Source organism: Xyrauchen texanus, chromosome 19 (genome assembly GCF_025860055.1).
Source record: "Xyrauchen texanus isolate HMW12.3.18 chromosome 19, RBS_HiC_50CHRs, whole genome shotgun sequence".
In the NCBI taxonomy this organism is placed as follows: domain Eukaryota; kingdom Metazoa; phylum Chordata; class Actinopteri; order Cypriniformes; family Catostomidae; genus Xyrauchen; species Xyrauchen texanus.
Window position 1 is genome coordinate 42,207,458 of NC_068294.1, and position 16,546 is coordinate 42,224,003.

Below are 16,546 nucleotides of genomic sequence, written 5' to 3' on the forward strand. Positions count from 1 at the left end.
TTTTTCCCCCGAGAATTTGAATGTCATATAAATACCTGTTCTTCATAACACTACTTGTTTTGTCAATGAAATCTTTTAAATAAAAATGTACATTACACTTTACAGAAAGTCAGTATCTGTAGGCTTCTTCCAAAAATATACATTTTACTTTCTATTTATTCTCGGTCTGTCGTTTGCACCAATGAAAGTAAATAAATGAATAGACATGCAGAATCATAAAACAAATCTAAAAATGTAGGGTATCCCAAACCGCACACTTCTACACTATTCCATGTTATTTTGGGTGAAGAACTGAAGAAAAATCTGCTGATTTATTTAAAGTTATATGCATTCCCCACCCCTTGCATTTTTGTGTATTAAATATAAATATGATGACGAATTTCACAATGCTTTCAGCTATAAATAAAGTAGTACTCTCAGCTCTATTTTAATATTTGTTAATGTCTTCCAAAGTATTCTGTAGATTTTCAATAAAATAAAAAAGCCAATTATGTCTCTGTCATCAGCTGCCCATTCTTTGAATAAAATGGATATCTGGGCTGCAAATGTTACTATATATAATGAACGTTAAAGCTGAAGTTTGTAATTTCTGTGACACTAGTCGTTCTAGCAAGTCAGTCCACCATTTTATGAATGCTCTCAGTAGGCTATTTCCAGTAATGAAAGTGCAGCTCCTATCTATTTTGAATGGAGAAAGACCAAACTCTCAAAATCGATTGGTCAAGATTACAATCAAAGAACGTATTTCAGGTCAGCAATAAAATATGACAATACTGGAATCATAAATTGTGATCCTGCACCTCAGATTACGCTAAAAACAGCTATTTTCCCGGCTTGTTTAGCTAATGCGCATGCGCTCAGTAGAGTTGATTGACAGGCGATGTTTGTATCTAAAAGGTGATTGGCTCTTTTAATCGTAAGGCGGGACTTCTTTTTACATCCGTTGAGCGTTCCAATTTCTCCCATTCATTTGAATAGAAATGGCCCGACTCTTCCTGCTAAACAATCTCTCGCCGAAATAAATAAACAATGTTTTCAAACAGCTTTCTGAATACGCCATTTGTTTGCTTTTGTTCAAACAGTCAGATGGTCACGCCCCCAACTGGGTAACGTTGTTGGGGTGGGTCTGTCTAAAACGGTTTCTCAAAACAAACACAGGAATGTTTATTGTGCTACAGAGACACAATGTATACAGTTGAGAAAATGTACCCATTAATGGCTCACATGTAGTTGTCTTTGCATATTAAATCTGGGACAGAAGAGAGCATTTTAACACTGAAAAATACACACTGCATCTTTAAATATGGGACGCAGAGAATTCTTCCTCCAGATGGCGCAATACAGCTCAGAAATCCGAATCCTCATTTCGTTTTTTAAAAACGAATTACCACAGCATCTGAGAGAGAGACTGTAATCTTCTCTCAATTTACTGTCTTAATCCACCACTCTCTATTTTTTAACACTCCTGGAAAGTCATTCAAACGTAATATTGTGTTTTTTTTGGTCTTGGAGCAAATGGGTAAGTAAAAATAATATTTTTTTATTGCAGAATTTACAAACAAGCATGGCAACATATAATCCCCAACTTCAGTATAAGGATATATAGAAAACAGTCAGAGGAAACAGCTCTTAATAACATGAATAATAAAAAAAATTAAATAATTAAATAAATAAATAACCCAGTGATAAGACATTGTCGTACCAGGGGAGAGTTCATTCTAAGTTCAGTTATTTTCTATAGCCGGGAAGTGTTTTAGAATGTCGTAAAACATTTTTTTCTTTTGGACCTTTTCGAGTTTTTTGAGATCTGTGGTCTCCCATTCACTCCTGTCGAAGTTTACCCTGCAAGTCCCGCCTCTTTCTTAACCCCGTTACTTTGCAATTTGCATTCTTCCGCCTTTTTTTGCCCCCATGTGGCAATCAATGTGCTCTGCAACTCAATAATGTGTTTACAATCCAGCCTCAATGCGTAAGAGATTATATAACAAAATATGACAGGCAGGAAAAAGTCAGAGAAAAGGTTGTATGGTTAGAGGAAAGAAAAAAACAAAAAACTTTTACTCTGTATTTTTATGCTGCTAAGCAATAATAATGTATTTATAGCTAAAACACACTTAATAACAACACAGAGATAGCAAAGCGAAATAATGCAGTAAAAGTTACAAATAAATGTCAGGGTTTAGAGTAAAAAAATAATAATAAACATTCTAACTTTACCCAAAACTTCTTTAATGTTATTATTATTATCAACACCAACAATAATACAAGTAGTTGCCGTACTGGTAATTAAAAAGACTTTTATTTTGAAATTCTCTATATATCAAGGCCATTTTGGCTCCACCGTGGCTGGATTCACGCGCAGTGTTTTGGGCGGCTCGTGCAGACAAACATCAGCTGAGTTCCGCCAGCCTGGCATGATTTAAACTCGTACGTTTACCGCAGCGAATGTATAACTACATAACGCCTTTGTAGAGAGTAAACGTGCCCGCTGAGCCATGTGGATTACACCGGAGGAGGTGTTACTGGCGAACGCGCTGTGGGTTAGCGAGCGGGCGAATCCCTATTTCATTCTGCAGCGGAGGAAGGGACACGGCAGAGGAGGCGGCATCACGGGTATGACTGCAATTTATATCTAAGCTTACGTGATTGCTGACATATGCATAGAAATTAACTTATGGGTTAATTATGGGTTATTAAGAAATCTGTGCATGCGTCTTGTTTATTATGACACTGGAAAAACGCTTCGGGTTGGTTGTGTTTATGATGCATCTCCTTTGATGCTGACAATATATGCGTCATCTGTTTATTGATGTCTGTCTTAAATATTATATAATCATAGATATGGTACATATATTAAACGAAGCCGTATAATAGGCTGTATATTTTTGTATTTACCTATGTGTCATGGGTATTTAATTGATAAATTAAATTAATAAATGCCTCTATATACATATATATGGTTCCATGTTAACTTTTCTGGAAATATCATAAAATAAATAAATCTGTGGTAAAAATGTCTAAAACACTGCTTTTTGTGGTGTTTTGTTTTTTCCTCTTTATTTTATAAGTTGCGCTCAACATCTGAGAATGTTGTTCATGGGTGTTCTCTTGAAGATCTAAAACAAACAAACATGCACTTTTTAAGAGCCCATCACATGACAATGACTACATTCACCTCTGAACCCTTTATTACTGCTGTGACGTTATAAACTCCATAACATCAGGATTCCTTCGGACACCAGAAATAACAACCTGCGCGTTTTTACGTAGAAGAGAGCGTAACGGCGACTGTTTCTAGCAAGTCGGTCCACTGTCGGCCATCTTTGGTACGCTCTCGGGAGGCTATTTCCAGTCTTGTTAGTGCAAGTCCTAGCTACTTGAATGGGAAAAGACCAAAATCTACAAAACGGTTGATTTAAGATTGCGATCAAGGAACATATTTCAAAACAGCAATAAAAATTGTATAATACTGGAATCATAAATTGTGCTTCTCCACCTCGTATTACGTTAAAACACGCAGTTTTCCCGTCTGGTATAGCTATTGCGCATGCTCGTTAGTGAGCTAATTGAAAGGCGATGTCTATGTAAAAGGTGATTGGCTCTTTTACTTGTGAGGTGGGACTTCTTTTTCGTTCTGCGCGAGGGCTTCTTGGTTGGGCGTTCCAATTTCTCCCATTCATTTTAATAGAAGTGGCCTGTCTATGCTAAATTATCTGTGGTAACGGTCAACTATAACACTGTTTGCTGATAGGAAATGAAAGGCGATAGCCGTAAACTGACACCTCCCTGTCGCAAAATTGTCCTTGACTGTTATTGTAAAACAGCAATTTTATCGTAGATCCACACATAGTTCAAGCCAAGAAGATTATTATAAAATGTTATAGATTAGCGAACAGGTAGTTAATTCAGTAAGTATTGGGTTATAACCTCACAAAAGCAGTTTATTCAGCACACGGAAGCATCTCCTCCATAGACTTCCATTCAAAAAGAACTAAGGACGTCCCGATACCTTTAAAAAAGAGAAGCAGCGATTAGGAGTACCGATACTTCCTTTTTGGTGCTTGCCGATACCAAGTCTGTTTCATTATCTTTAATCAATTCATTTTAAATTTAAAGGTGCACTCTGTAAATTTTTCCTCATTAAGAAAAGTTTAACTCAAAGACATGAGTTGTAATTTTGCAATATAAATATAAAATCATGAGCACTCGCGTTAAAATGAAGACTCCATTCATATCAGTTACCTTATAAAAGCTGTTTTATTCTACATGGAGAGGGTCCACACATGTGGGCGGCCATGTTAGAATCACATGACCAGCCGAATACTACACACTTAATCTCAGTAACCGTCCTGTTATTTGACATTTTCACTCATTGATTCAAGTAATCATGGCTGACTGTGAATACTAAATTTCTACAATGGTGTGACGCACTTGTTCTACCCACTCCGTACGGAACTCGAACCTAGGTCTCTGGCGTGGGAGGCGGGTGCTCTAACAAGGAGGCTAAATGCTACAGCCTCTAGCGTCAGTCGCTAGTGCACCTCCTTGAGGTCAGGAGAGTGAGGTTTACACACTGCACAGCTATCTACCAGCTGGCTCCTCACAGCTCACTCCTACAACCTCACTCCACATCCGGTCACAGCACCAATGCTGATGCACTTGTTCTACCCATCCGGTCACGCACCAATGTGATGCACTTGTTCTACCCGCTCCGTACGGGACTCAAACCTAGGTCTCCGGCATGGGAGGCGGGTGCTCTAACAACAAGGAGGCTAAAGGCTACAGTCAGTCGCTAGTGCACCTCTTGAGGTCAGGAGAGTGAGGTTTACACAAACTGAAAACTATTGATTTTAAATGATGCTGCATCCACACCACTAGGTGTCAGTGTAAGATGACACAAAGACAACATTTACTGAGTGCATCTTTTAATATTGTATTATTTTGTCATATGAAATGCTTTCATACAGAAACTCACAGCGCAATCCAAAATGGAACATTGAAGTTATATTTTGTCAAATAAAGTGCTGCATAAGAGTATCAGAAATGTGAGATATTGCTTAAATAATACAATTACTATGGATTTATAAGTAGTAGTAGTATTGCAGCGAATAATACATAACTATACAGTAGCTGATCTCTTTCTGTAGGATTTCTTCCCATTTTAATTGAGCTTTTATTTTGAAATGTTTTTATGTTGCTATGATGATAGCTTCTCAATCTGGATTCTGGAAATGCTAGGTGACTCAAAGTGATTATCAAACTGCAAAAGGCTACTATTTTACATTTCTAGGCTTCAAATTCATGTGTTTTGAGTTTAGTTGTGGTTCAGTAAAGCTGTTATTTGTTGTGATGTGTGTTAATATCACGCTTGTGTACATTAAACGCATTACTGATTGGAAAAAGCATTGTTTTTGTCACAGTTTGACATCAGGAGTTGGTGTTATCTCACTGTCAGAATCACACATTAACTGATCATGTGCACATTTGCAGGAGGAAGTTCAGACGTGACACAGAGAAGTGGTACGACATGCTGTCTTAAAGTCAAATTCCTCTAAATCGCTTAAACGCACACACAATGTCTCATTCAGTGTTTAGCTGGATGGTTGTTTGTGTTGAATGTGTTTGTGTCAGCAGTGTGTTGTGATTACGTCACGCATGCTGTGATAACTGAAGGAAACAGATCAGCTGAAATTGGTGTTATTGACCAAGATGTTTTTCCTTTTTTCTTTCTTGAATACAGCATGAGAATGGCTCCTAATACATGTTATGTCTGTGGTGTGAGAAACACAACTTTTAAGTAAAGCACATACATGCAAAGCCCAAACCCTGAGTGTGAAACTTTGGCATGTAACTCGTCCTCCGGCGTTTGCAAAACCGATACAAGGCAAGGCAAGTTTATTTATATAGCACATTTCATACACAATGGTAATTCAAAGTGCTTTACATAGAAGAGATTAAAATAATAATAAAAAAATAAGAATAATTGAAACTGTTTAGAATAAAATGCAGTACAAACAGTCGGACACACAGTGGCACAGTGCTCATTCAGTAAATGCACAGCTAAACAGATGTGTTTTGAGTCTGGATTTGAATGTGACTAATGTAGAAGCACATCTGATCTCTTCTGGAAGCTGTTCCAGCTGCGGCAGCATAAAAGCTAAAAGCAGACTCTCCTTGCTTAGAGTGAACCCTTGGTATTTCTAGCTGATGTGATCCTAATGATCTGAGTGATCTGTTGGGTTTATATTCAGTGAGCATATCTGCAATATATTGAGGTCCTAGCCCATTGACTGATTTATATACCAGTAATAATACTTTAAAATCAATCCTAAATGTAACTGGGAGCCAGTGTAAAGACCTGAGGACTGGTGTGATATGTTCATATTTTCTGGTTCTGCTCAGAATCCTGGCAGCAGCGTTCTGTATGAGCTGCAACTGTCTTATGGTCTTTTTGGGAAGGCCAGTGAGGAGTCCATTACAATAATCCACCCTGCTGGTGATGAAAGCATGCACAAGTTTCTCTAGGTCTTGACTGGAAACAAAGCATCTAATTCTTGCAATATTTTTCAGATGATAGTATGCTGATTTAGTTATTGCTTTGACATGACTACTGAAACTAAGATTTGACTCTAGAGACACACTAAGATTCCTCACTTGATTTTTAGTTGTTTGACCCCTAGCGTCAAGGTATGCATTCACCTTGAGAACTTCATCTTTGTTTCCAAACACAATGACTTCAGTTTTGTCTGTTTAACTGAAGAAAGTTTTGGCACATCCAACTGTTAACTTCATCAATGCATTGGCACAGGGAGTCAATGGGGATGTAATCGTTAGGTGATAGGGCTAAGTAGATCTGTGTGTCGTCTGCATAGCTGTGGTAAGCAATTTGGTTCTTTCTCATTATTTGGCTCATTGGGAGCATATACAGGTTGAACAGGAGTGGCGCAAGAATTGAGCCTTGAGGGACTCCGCATGTCATGGACGTCCACTCAGACTTATGGTCTCCTATACTCGCATAATAACCTCTCCCATCTAAGTATGACCTGAACCATTTTAGGACCATCCCAGAAAGCCCCACCCAGTTTTCCAGCCTGTCAAGAAGTATGTTGTGATCGACAGTGTCAAATGCAGCACTGAGGTCGAGTAGTACCAGTACTGATAATTTGCCTGTCTCAGTATTTAAGCGAATATCGTTTATTATTCGCTTTATGAGCGCTGATACAGACATGAGTGATGCCTTAAAAAGCGCCTATTATGGGTTTTAAACATGCCTAATTTTGTTTTAAAGGTCTCATACAATAGATTTACATGCATCAAAGGTCAAAAAACACTAATTCGCTCATAAATTTAAATTGCAGCATTGCAGTTTTTTCCCTCTAGCAAAAACGACTCGTTCAATGAACCGTTCTAAATTATTCATTCTAAACTCCTCCTACTCTGCTCTGATTGGTCAGATGTCCCAATCTGTTGTGATTGGTCTACAGCTTGGTGTAGTGTTTGAGGGCGGGCCAAAGCTGTGTGTGTGTGTGTGTGTGTGTGTGTGTGTGTGTGTGTGTGTGTGTGTGTGTGTGTGTGTGTGTGTGTGTGTGTGTGTGTGTGTGTGTGTGTGTGTGTGTGTGTGTGTGTGTGTGTGTGTGTGTGTGTGTGTGTGTGTGTGTGTGTGTGTGTGTGTGTGTGTGTGTGTGTGTGTGTGACTATATGGGGGTTCAGGGGTATCTCCAGAGACAAACTTTTGTAAAAGTCTGAATGGACCATTTTCATTAAAGTGAGAAAGACTAGTCCACAAACTAGTAATTGTTTTGTCTTTCATCATTGTCAGAGATGACAATTAGAGCAGAAATCTATTTGTTTATTATTAAAGGCTTGGAACATGCTGATTAAAAAGCTAAATTTAGAAAGAAAAAAAACGTTATGGTCTAAAGGCGCTCTGGAAACCCGCTTCTCATGTTTACGCACATGTGGGGGAAAAGAGGAAGCGGGTGCGGCCTGGGACAGGGCATCAGTTAAGCGTGTTTCAGTGCTAGAGAAAAATATTCAAGAATGCAGCGCAGAAAGATCAGATATGATGTAACTGGCTCTGTTGTTTGTCGCGCTGCTCACTAGAGATGATGAGAGGGCGTCACCATCGTCATGATGTCTTGCAGTCAAGATTAATCGATCTGGAATCCGGGACGCGGTGACCTGCGTAGCGGGACAATAGCAACTTCATACTGTCTGAGGCTGCGTTTCCACTTACATGGAAGAAATCCGCACAAAGCCACTCCCAAACGCTAGGGAACCGCTTGCCCCATGGTGCTGTCGATTTTACAATCCACCTCGCGAGCTGGACGCACGTTTTCCATAGGAAGCAATTTAAAGTACTCCCATTCGCTCACTATGTGCCAGTGGAAACATACGATAAGCCAAACTGCTAGTGTTTTTAGCAACATGCATGTCTAGATGTAGAACACAGGCTAAATATAAAAAATTACTCAATTTTGAGTAGATTTTATCAAAATAAATATTTATATCGTTTTATCGCCCAGCCCTATTTTAAGTCTGAAGATAATGTAATTTTGGTCAAATATAAACTATTTTCTCTGTGCAAAAATGGACATCCTGGCGGGGATATTCCTCCCTATTTAGCAAGAGACACTAGAAACCGTTCTCTCCTCCGCCATGTTGATTGGGTCTCCTCACAATGCGGGAACTCTGGTATTAGCTAAGCGCCTTGAGTATGTTTTTGATTTTGCCGTCTGTTGTGTTTCAGCTGTGATGAGCCTTAATGCTGATGCTGTTAGTTTAACTGTATTTCCTAGCTTTATTATTGTAATAGTAATCAGAGCGATCATTGAGTGAGAGACTATGCCGATGACTTCAGAGAAACCGCTCGCTGACTGATGTGCGCCGACTCACTTCACACAAATTGTCAATTTTCGGCATCTTTAATGTCACGGAAAAATTAAGACGCACATCTAGCTCTTTTACACATCTGCGCTGCTCTTACACTTCAGTTTAGAATGCCATGAAAACAAGCGTTAGAGTGAAATGTAAGAGTGCTGATGGTGTGAGACATCAGTTATCATGGAATGTCTCTCGTCCAATCAGATTCGAGGACCGGAACTTGTGTGTGTGTGTGTGTGTGTGTGTGTAGATAAAGTGTGTAGTCGTAGTGTGTGTACACCTAGCCAAATACATGTAAACTCAGTGTGTCACAATGTCGTGACATGTGTGTGTAGAAAATATGTCCGTGACTGTAGTGTCAGTCAGTGATCACTGCTGTGTGTTTAAGAATGTGAAATGTCACAATAATAGTATGGAGAATTATTTCTTTCTGCTTTTATTTCTTTCATCACATTCCCAGTGGGTCAAAAGTTTACATACACTTTATTAGTATTTGGTAGAATTGCCTTTAAATAGTTAAATTGGGTCAAATATTTTGGGTCTCCTTCCACAAGCTTCTCACAATTAGTTGCTGTAATTTTGGCCCATTCCTCCAGTCAGAACTGGTGTAACTGAGTCAGGTTTGTAGGCCTGCTTGCTCACACACTCTTTCAGTTCTACCCACAAATGTTCTTCAGGATTTAGATCAGGGCTTTGTGATGGCCACTCCAATACCTTGACTTTCTCATGATGTCATCTATTTTGTGAAGTGCATCAGTAAATCCTGCAGCAAAGCACCCCCACAACATGATGCTGCCAACCCCCATGCTTCACGGTTGGGATGGTGTACTTTGGCGTACAAGCCTCACCCTTTTTCATCCAAACATAAAGATGGTCATTATGGCCAAATAGTTCAATTTTTGTTTCATCAGACCAGAGGACATTTCTCCAAAAGTAAGATCTTTGTCCTCATGTGCACTTGCAAACTGTAGTCCGGCTTTTTATGGCAGTTTTGGAGCAGTGGCTTCTTCCTTGCTGAGCAGCCTTTCAGGTTATGTCGATGTAGGACTCGATTTACTGTGGATATAGATACGTGTCAACCTGTTTCCTCCAGCATATTCACAAGGTCCTTTGCTGTTGTTCTGAGATTGATTTGCACTTTTCGCACTAAACTATGTTCATCTCCTAGGAGACAGAATGCAGCTCCTTCCTGAGTGGTTTGATGGCTGGTGTGGACCCATGGTGTTTATACATGCGTACTGTTGTTTGTACAGATGAATGTGGTACCATCAGGCATTTGGAAGTTGCTTCCAAGGATTAACCAGACCTTTTGAGGTCCACAATTGTTTTTCTGAGGTCTTTTGTTTTGACGTTTCCCATGATGTCAAGCAATGCGGCACAGAGTTTGATGGTAGACCTTAAAACACATCCACAGGTACACCTCCAATTCAGTACACCTCCTATCAGAAGCTAATTGTCTAAAGGCTTGACATAATTTTCTGGAATTTTCCAAGCTGCTTAAAGGCACCGTTAACTTTGTATGTAAACGTCTGACCCACTGAAATTGTGATAGTCAATTAAAAGTGAAACAATCGGTCTGTAAACAAATGTTTGAAAAATTACTCGTGTCATGCACAAAGTAGATGTCCTAAATGACTTGCCAAAACTTTAGTTCGCTAATATTAAATCTGTGGAGTGGTTAAATTTAGTTTTAATGACTTCAACCTAAGTGTATGTAAACTTCTGACTTCAAAGTCCACAGATTTAATATCATTACAGACATTAAGCAAACAGTCTTTTACCTTTTATGTTTTTGCTTCAAATCAAAGTTTGTTGAATTTCTAAACAGTATGGAAGACATGGGAAAAATACTTCTAGAACCAAGATGGCTGAAAATGTTTTTGGGCACTTTTGTGCTCTATAATAGGTGTACTATTACTTTTCTGAGCTTCTTGCAGATGATACAACTGGCAATAACGATCCCATAGACTCGAGATATATCTAGAGGCCAGAATATCATGGGCCATGGACACACTGCAGCTAAATTCGGTTGTCAATTCACCATTTAGTGCTTAATCCTGTTCTGTACACACACAGTTTGGTTAACTACCGAAAAATCTATTAATAAATTGATTCAATTGAAGTATCTGACATAAACTGATGATACACAATAAGTTTGTTTTATGTGGCTAGAAAACAATTCCCTCATAAAGGTCCAATATAATCCAGGGATACATTTTGCCCTTTATTATACCAGTACATTTCTGACACTGGATCAAACAATATGCAAGAATGTGGAAAAGTAGCATTCTAGAAATGATGTTCTGAGAATCAAAATTTCAGGTAGTGGCAAATACATTTTAAGGAATTTCACGTGTTACGGAACCCAACTGAACAACTAGTTGTTAATGACGTGATTAATGGTGTGTATGAGATATCTTCACTATATTTCAAGTGTCTCTCACCAGTCCTGTGGTCTTGGGGTAACAAGTCTTGGATTACAGTCCAGAGAAAGCATGCATGCTGTTTAACAGCAGCCACTTAGACGTGCATAAACATAACACTGCGATTCTGTACAAGGGCAGCTGACTAAACATTGCCAGATAATCATACATCGCTGGGGGATAAACTCTTTGCTCAAAAATAGTGAGCACAAAAGGAGTTAAACTGGTGACATTCTTGGCAATCAGTCATTGCAACTGTGGGAGTTACACCTGTCATGAGTATTTAGGGTTGTCACTTCCGAAACGTTGTAGTGTGTATGTGGCCATAGTGACTTGAGGCAACAAGTAACCACCTAACAACCCAATGGCAACGCTCTGGCAACCACTCCCAGGACAAACTCCACTCGCGTTCAGGAAATGTACTAATCTTGGTTTGTCTCTTCTTTCTATCAGGTTTGCTGGTGGGTACGTTGGACGTTGTGTTGGACTCTAGCGCTCGTGTGGCTCCGTACCGAATTCTGCACCAGACGGGAGAGTCCCAGATCTTTTGGAACATCGCTTGTGGTCAGTGTTAAACTGTACAGAACAACTCATTACCATCACACGTAGGGCTACCCCCTAATAGTCCACCAAACGTGCATGGTCGACCAAGTTTTGGTGGTTAACGATGTAGTTGGATATTATGAGATATATATATATAATAAAAATGTCGTGAACATATTTCTTGCATGACACGTTTTCATCCAAGGGTTTTTTTTGTGAAAAGTTTTAGTGCATCAAAATAAAGCTGATGGAAACGCAAATTATTGCTAAATTTCACAAGTGTCGACATATTGTTCCATTTAACTCTGGTGCATAAAATCTATATCGATACTTCAAATGTCATGAAAAACTGGTTTGGAAACACTTTGTCAAGAAAATTGGCATTAATGCAAAAATATAGTGTCACATGACAGAATTTGCCCCAATCGTTAGCCTGTCATGATCATGATGACCGTATACATCCTTGAAAACCAATTTATTGTATGTGATTATTGATTGATTTTAATGGCATATAGATCCATGCTACAAACGTGACACTTTCAGGAGTGCCATAAATATCTCGTATCATGCACCTGTCATCGACAAGTACAAGGAGAACAAACAAATGGCCACTGTTTGATTAATTTAATCGTGGTAGCCATCCGTTATTTATTAAATTGGCTTTTCCACACCATTCAAAAAAATGGACTGAAGTCATGGAATTATCCCACAATACAAAAAACATATAATTTCTTTGCACAAAGATACATCAGTGTGCTTTTTTGGAACATTTACAGCCCAATTCTATAAAACTATTGATTAGATTACTTTTGAAAAAATGCTGGCAAAATACCCTGTATGAAATTTAAATAAATGATCAAATGAAAATATCTATATTTTTAGAGCTATTTATGCCTTTACACAAATTTAAATGAGCCGAACCCTGTTCTGTTGATGAATAAAGTCGTCTGAATGACGTTCTCAGAATATTCTGCACTTTTATCAATGCTATAAACTATTAGAACTATTTGTCCAATGAGTTCACTTTCAGAAAACCAGCTTTTGAACATTTTAAAACTTTTAAATATTTTAAATCTCTCTTTACCTCGGATCGCATATGCTGAGCTTCTTCAGATACTGTAAATTGCATTATGAAACTAAAATTAATTTTAGATGACAGTCAAGTTCTAGACCAAAGGTTTCCCCCACTACTTAGTGCAGGATGCCAGCTTGACCAGGGCCATGACGATTCGCTTTCGGGTTGGAACCGTTAAGTGGCAACCTGCGATTGGTGCAACATCAGGACCAATATTACAGTCCTATCAGAAGGACAACATCTTCTGATTGCTTTTATTTTGTGAAATTAATGACAGTAAGCTGACTAATTTCAATGAATTACTCAATACTCTCCCCATTTTACCAAAACTTACGAGGAAAAAAATTACGGACATCTGGGAGGCGAAAGATACACTATTAGTGATTAAACACACATTTCTGTATGGAAATGGCTTAAGGGCAGATTTCCGTTTTTGTTTTTTTAGGCATGATGTCATCACACACACACCATTTTTATCGATAAAACGCCATTTGAATGGAAACCGACAGAACATGCCAAATTTCTTTTATGCATTTTCACTTTGTCGATAACAAAATGGCGCGAAAAGTGGATTGAAACAAGGCTACTGACATGTAAAGCTAGCCAAACACATTTACCACAAGTAAATCGGGTATCGGAAATGACCTGTGAGAGAAAAGCGGAACAAACAGGCATGCTCAGATACCTTGTTTAATTGCTGTGAAGTGTCTCAAACATAACCCAGAATATTTTCAGATTTAATGCCATGATAAACAAAAAAAGTCAAACTTTGTGAAATCCGTTGACTAGTTCTTCTTCAAAAGTGCTCATTTGTAGAAGCCCAGGAACTTGTTGTCATGACTTTAAAACATGTGCACCCAAACTGCTGCTAGTTGCATATCAGCTAATCACATTTGGCCTGTGACTTCAGCCAGCTCTTGTCAGCTTTGTGTGTAGTATGCACCAGACAGTCGGTCAACAGTTTGTTAGTTTGTCGTCTGATCTGAGAATAAACCCCCCCCCCGTTACAGATACTCTGCAATTAGTTTGTCATTCCTCAAACTGATTTGTCAGACAAAGGTAACATTCTTGATGTTATCCTAAATAGTTGTTCTTTGACTGCCATTTTTTTTATTATTTACCTGGTCTGTGTCCTTAAAATCTGGAGATCTGTAGAGTGACTGACTGACTGACTTGGTTATGTATGTTATGGGTAAAAACTGGGACTCGACCTTTGAACAGCCGTCCTGGATTTGAGTGACATTTAAAGACTGTGACACAGTTAAAAGGATAGTTCATTATAGGTGGAACACAAAATGAGGCGTTTGGCTGAATGGTGGCCACAGTCACCATTCACTTTCATGTAATGTAAGTGTGTGTGTTTGTGTGTGTGTGTGTCTCAGGTTCGTCTCGTAAGGAGATCACTGAGCACTGGGAGTGGCTCGAGTCCAATCTACTCCAGACTCTTTCCATCTTTGACAATGATGATGACATCACCACCTTCGTCAAGGGTAAAATACAGGTAGGGCTATGTTTTATTTTAATTTTTTAAGAAACGATTTATTCTAGGGTTTTTGCAGAAAGCGGCATTCTGAAACATCATGTAAATGAGTGGCGTTTTTTTCTTAGACCGTTTAAGGAATTAAGAGAAAGCGGTTTAACACACCCAGGTTTCTCCTGGAGAACACAATTTATGTGGTCATGTAAACGCATTATCGGCGTTCTAACAGATTTTTGAAAAGGATGCAACTGGATAACAAACATTATAGGATTGAGCCCAATAACGAGCCAGCACAGTGGAAAGAATTCAACATATCTGAGAGTAAAGCAGGAAAAGAGAAAAGAACATACTATAAAATATACCCATTTATACCATTTTAAAAAATATCGACTACTGTCCCTCAAGTTATGCGTATGTGCTCAAATACACTGGGGGAATCCTGGTGTTGGATGTAAGAGGGAAACCCCACTTTTGCACTGCAATTTTGCTGCAGGTCTCAATGGAAAGTTGGAAAATGAACACAGCAACAACTCTGGATTATCTGAAAATTAAGCAAAGCAACAGATAATTAAATAGTAAAGGTTTCTTCAGATCCCATGTTTGTTATTTACATAAGCATTGCGGGAAATTACGTTGCGGTGGAGAAAGCTGCTTACTGAAGCAAGTGCATGGGAGTAAAGAGAGGCCGTTCCTTCTGGTGTCCATTTAAACAAGCTCATTGTTTATAAATCTCTCATTACTTCTCATCACCCTGTTGATAGTTGTTTAATTCATTATTTCTTCACAGAATGTAGTCCATTAGCTACCCAGGCCTTATTTTCATTCCACAGAAAATATGCTAACATGCTACATCCCTCCTGTTTTGGTTGAAAATTGACGTAGTCAGAAGACAAGTACAGTTGTAGATCGATTTGTCTTAGACGATGTTTTGAAGACTAGGTCTGAATTCATCGGCAAATACTCGGACCAAACCAGCTGCATTTCCGTTTTTCATTTTAAAGGTAAAGTGTGTGATTTCTTTGCCACAAGCGTCACCAAACACAATTGCAAAAATGACTGGATGGGTAATGGTTTTCAAGACAAACTTTGAATGGGACATTTTCATTTTTGTTATTTTTTGACTCTTGAGTTTGAATAGTCTTGGCTCATTGAACATTTCATCAATGTAAGTCTATTGGATATGAGGGATATTTGTTTGCCCGCTGTGTGAAAACCGTAATTCTGATTAGTTGGAAAAGATATAGCAACCCGAGTCGGAACAGTCTGAAGGTCTGTGCCAAGTTTGGGTGGATGTAGCTTGAACATTTTTGGAGGAATTACAGTCAGAATTTTAGGTCTTGATTTTAACAATTTTGAAAACTTTTAAACCATGTTTGTAAAATAGCAGTTGTCAAGCCAACATAATGATTGTTTTTTAAAAAAATTAGGGGAAATCAACCCTTCAATAACTTATTTATAAGTAACTTATTTAACTTATTGGTTATTTAACTTATTGGTTGATAATAACTTATTTAACTTATTGGTTGAGGCTCAGGGTTACTGACCAGAAGGTTGGGGGTTCAAGCCCCAGCACCACCAAGATGCCACTGTTGGGCACTTGAGCAAGGCACTTAACTCCAGGTTGCTCCGGGGGGATTGTCCCTGTAATAAGTGCACTGTAAGTCGCTTTGGATAAAAGCGTCTGCCAAATGCATAAATATAAATATATTTGCAGAGTAGAGCTGGGTATCAAGTTCGATACGTTTTAGACACCGTCTGAATTGCCTCTAAACAATCAAGTATCGAAAAATATCTTGTCGTTCGGTACCAAAGTTTGATACCTAAGGGGTTAATCTTGTCAACGTCAGTGATAAGCATGCTAGATGTGCCCAAATCTAAAAGTCCCGGTGATTGGCTGTGTTTAGGCATCAAGGAAAAACACTAGTTTAAGGCAGTTACGCCCAGAGACGGGGCTCACCCATGAGGCTGTAGTGTGTATGCGTCTCAAACCCCATACATGTGAAAGATGTGGAAAAGATCAAAAGTGTGGCTACATTTCACCAGGCGCAATGCAATATTTGCGACAGGATAATTGCTGCCAAGACCAGCAACACAACAAATCTGATGAAACTCTTGATCGTGCACAGAATAAACTTAAGAGCA

General features: G+C 38.7%; 1 protein-coding gene across 2 annotated transcripts in view; it reads left to right on the top strand.

The window, feature by feature from the left end:
• Positions 1 to 2,361: 2,361 nt before the first annotated feature.
• Positions 2,362 to 16,546, top strand: part of LOC127659716 (TBC1 domain family member 9B) — a 37,282-nt gene continuing 23,097 nt past the window's right edge. For both annotated transcript variants that reach the window (XM_052149662.1, XM_052149661.1), the window contains exons 1-3: positions 2,362 to 2,613; positions 11,760 to 11,870; positions 14,307 to 14,425. In XM_052149662.1, the coding sequence (XP_052005622.1) occupies positions 2,496 to 2,613; positions 11,760 to 11,870; positions 14,307 to 14,425 (348 nt within the window). In that variant the 5' untranslated portion in view covers positions 2,362 to 2,495. The remainder of the gene's footprint in view (positions 2,614 to 11,759; positions 11,871 to 14,306; positions 14,426 to 16,546) is intronic.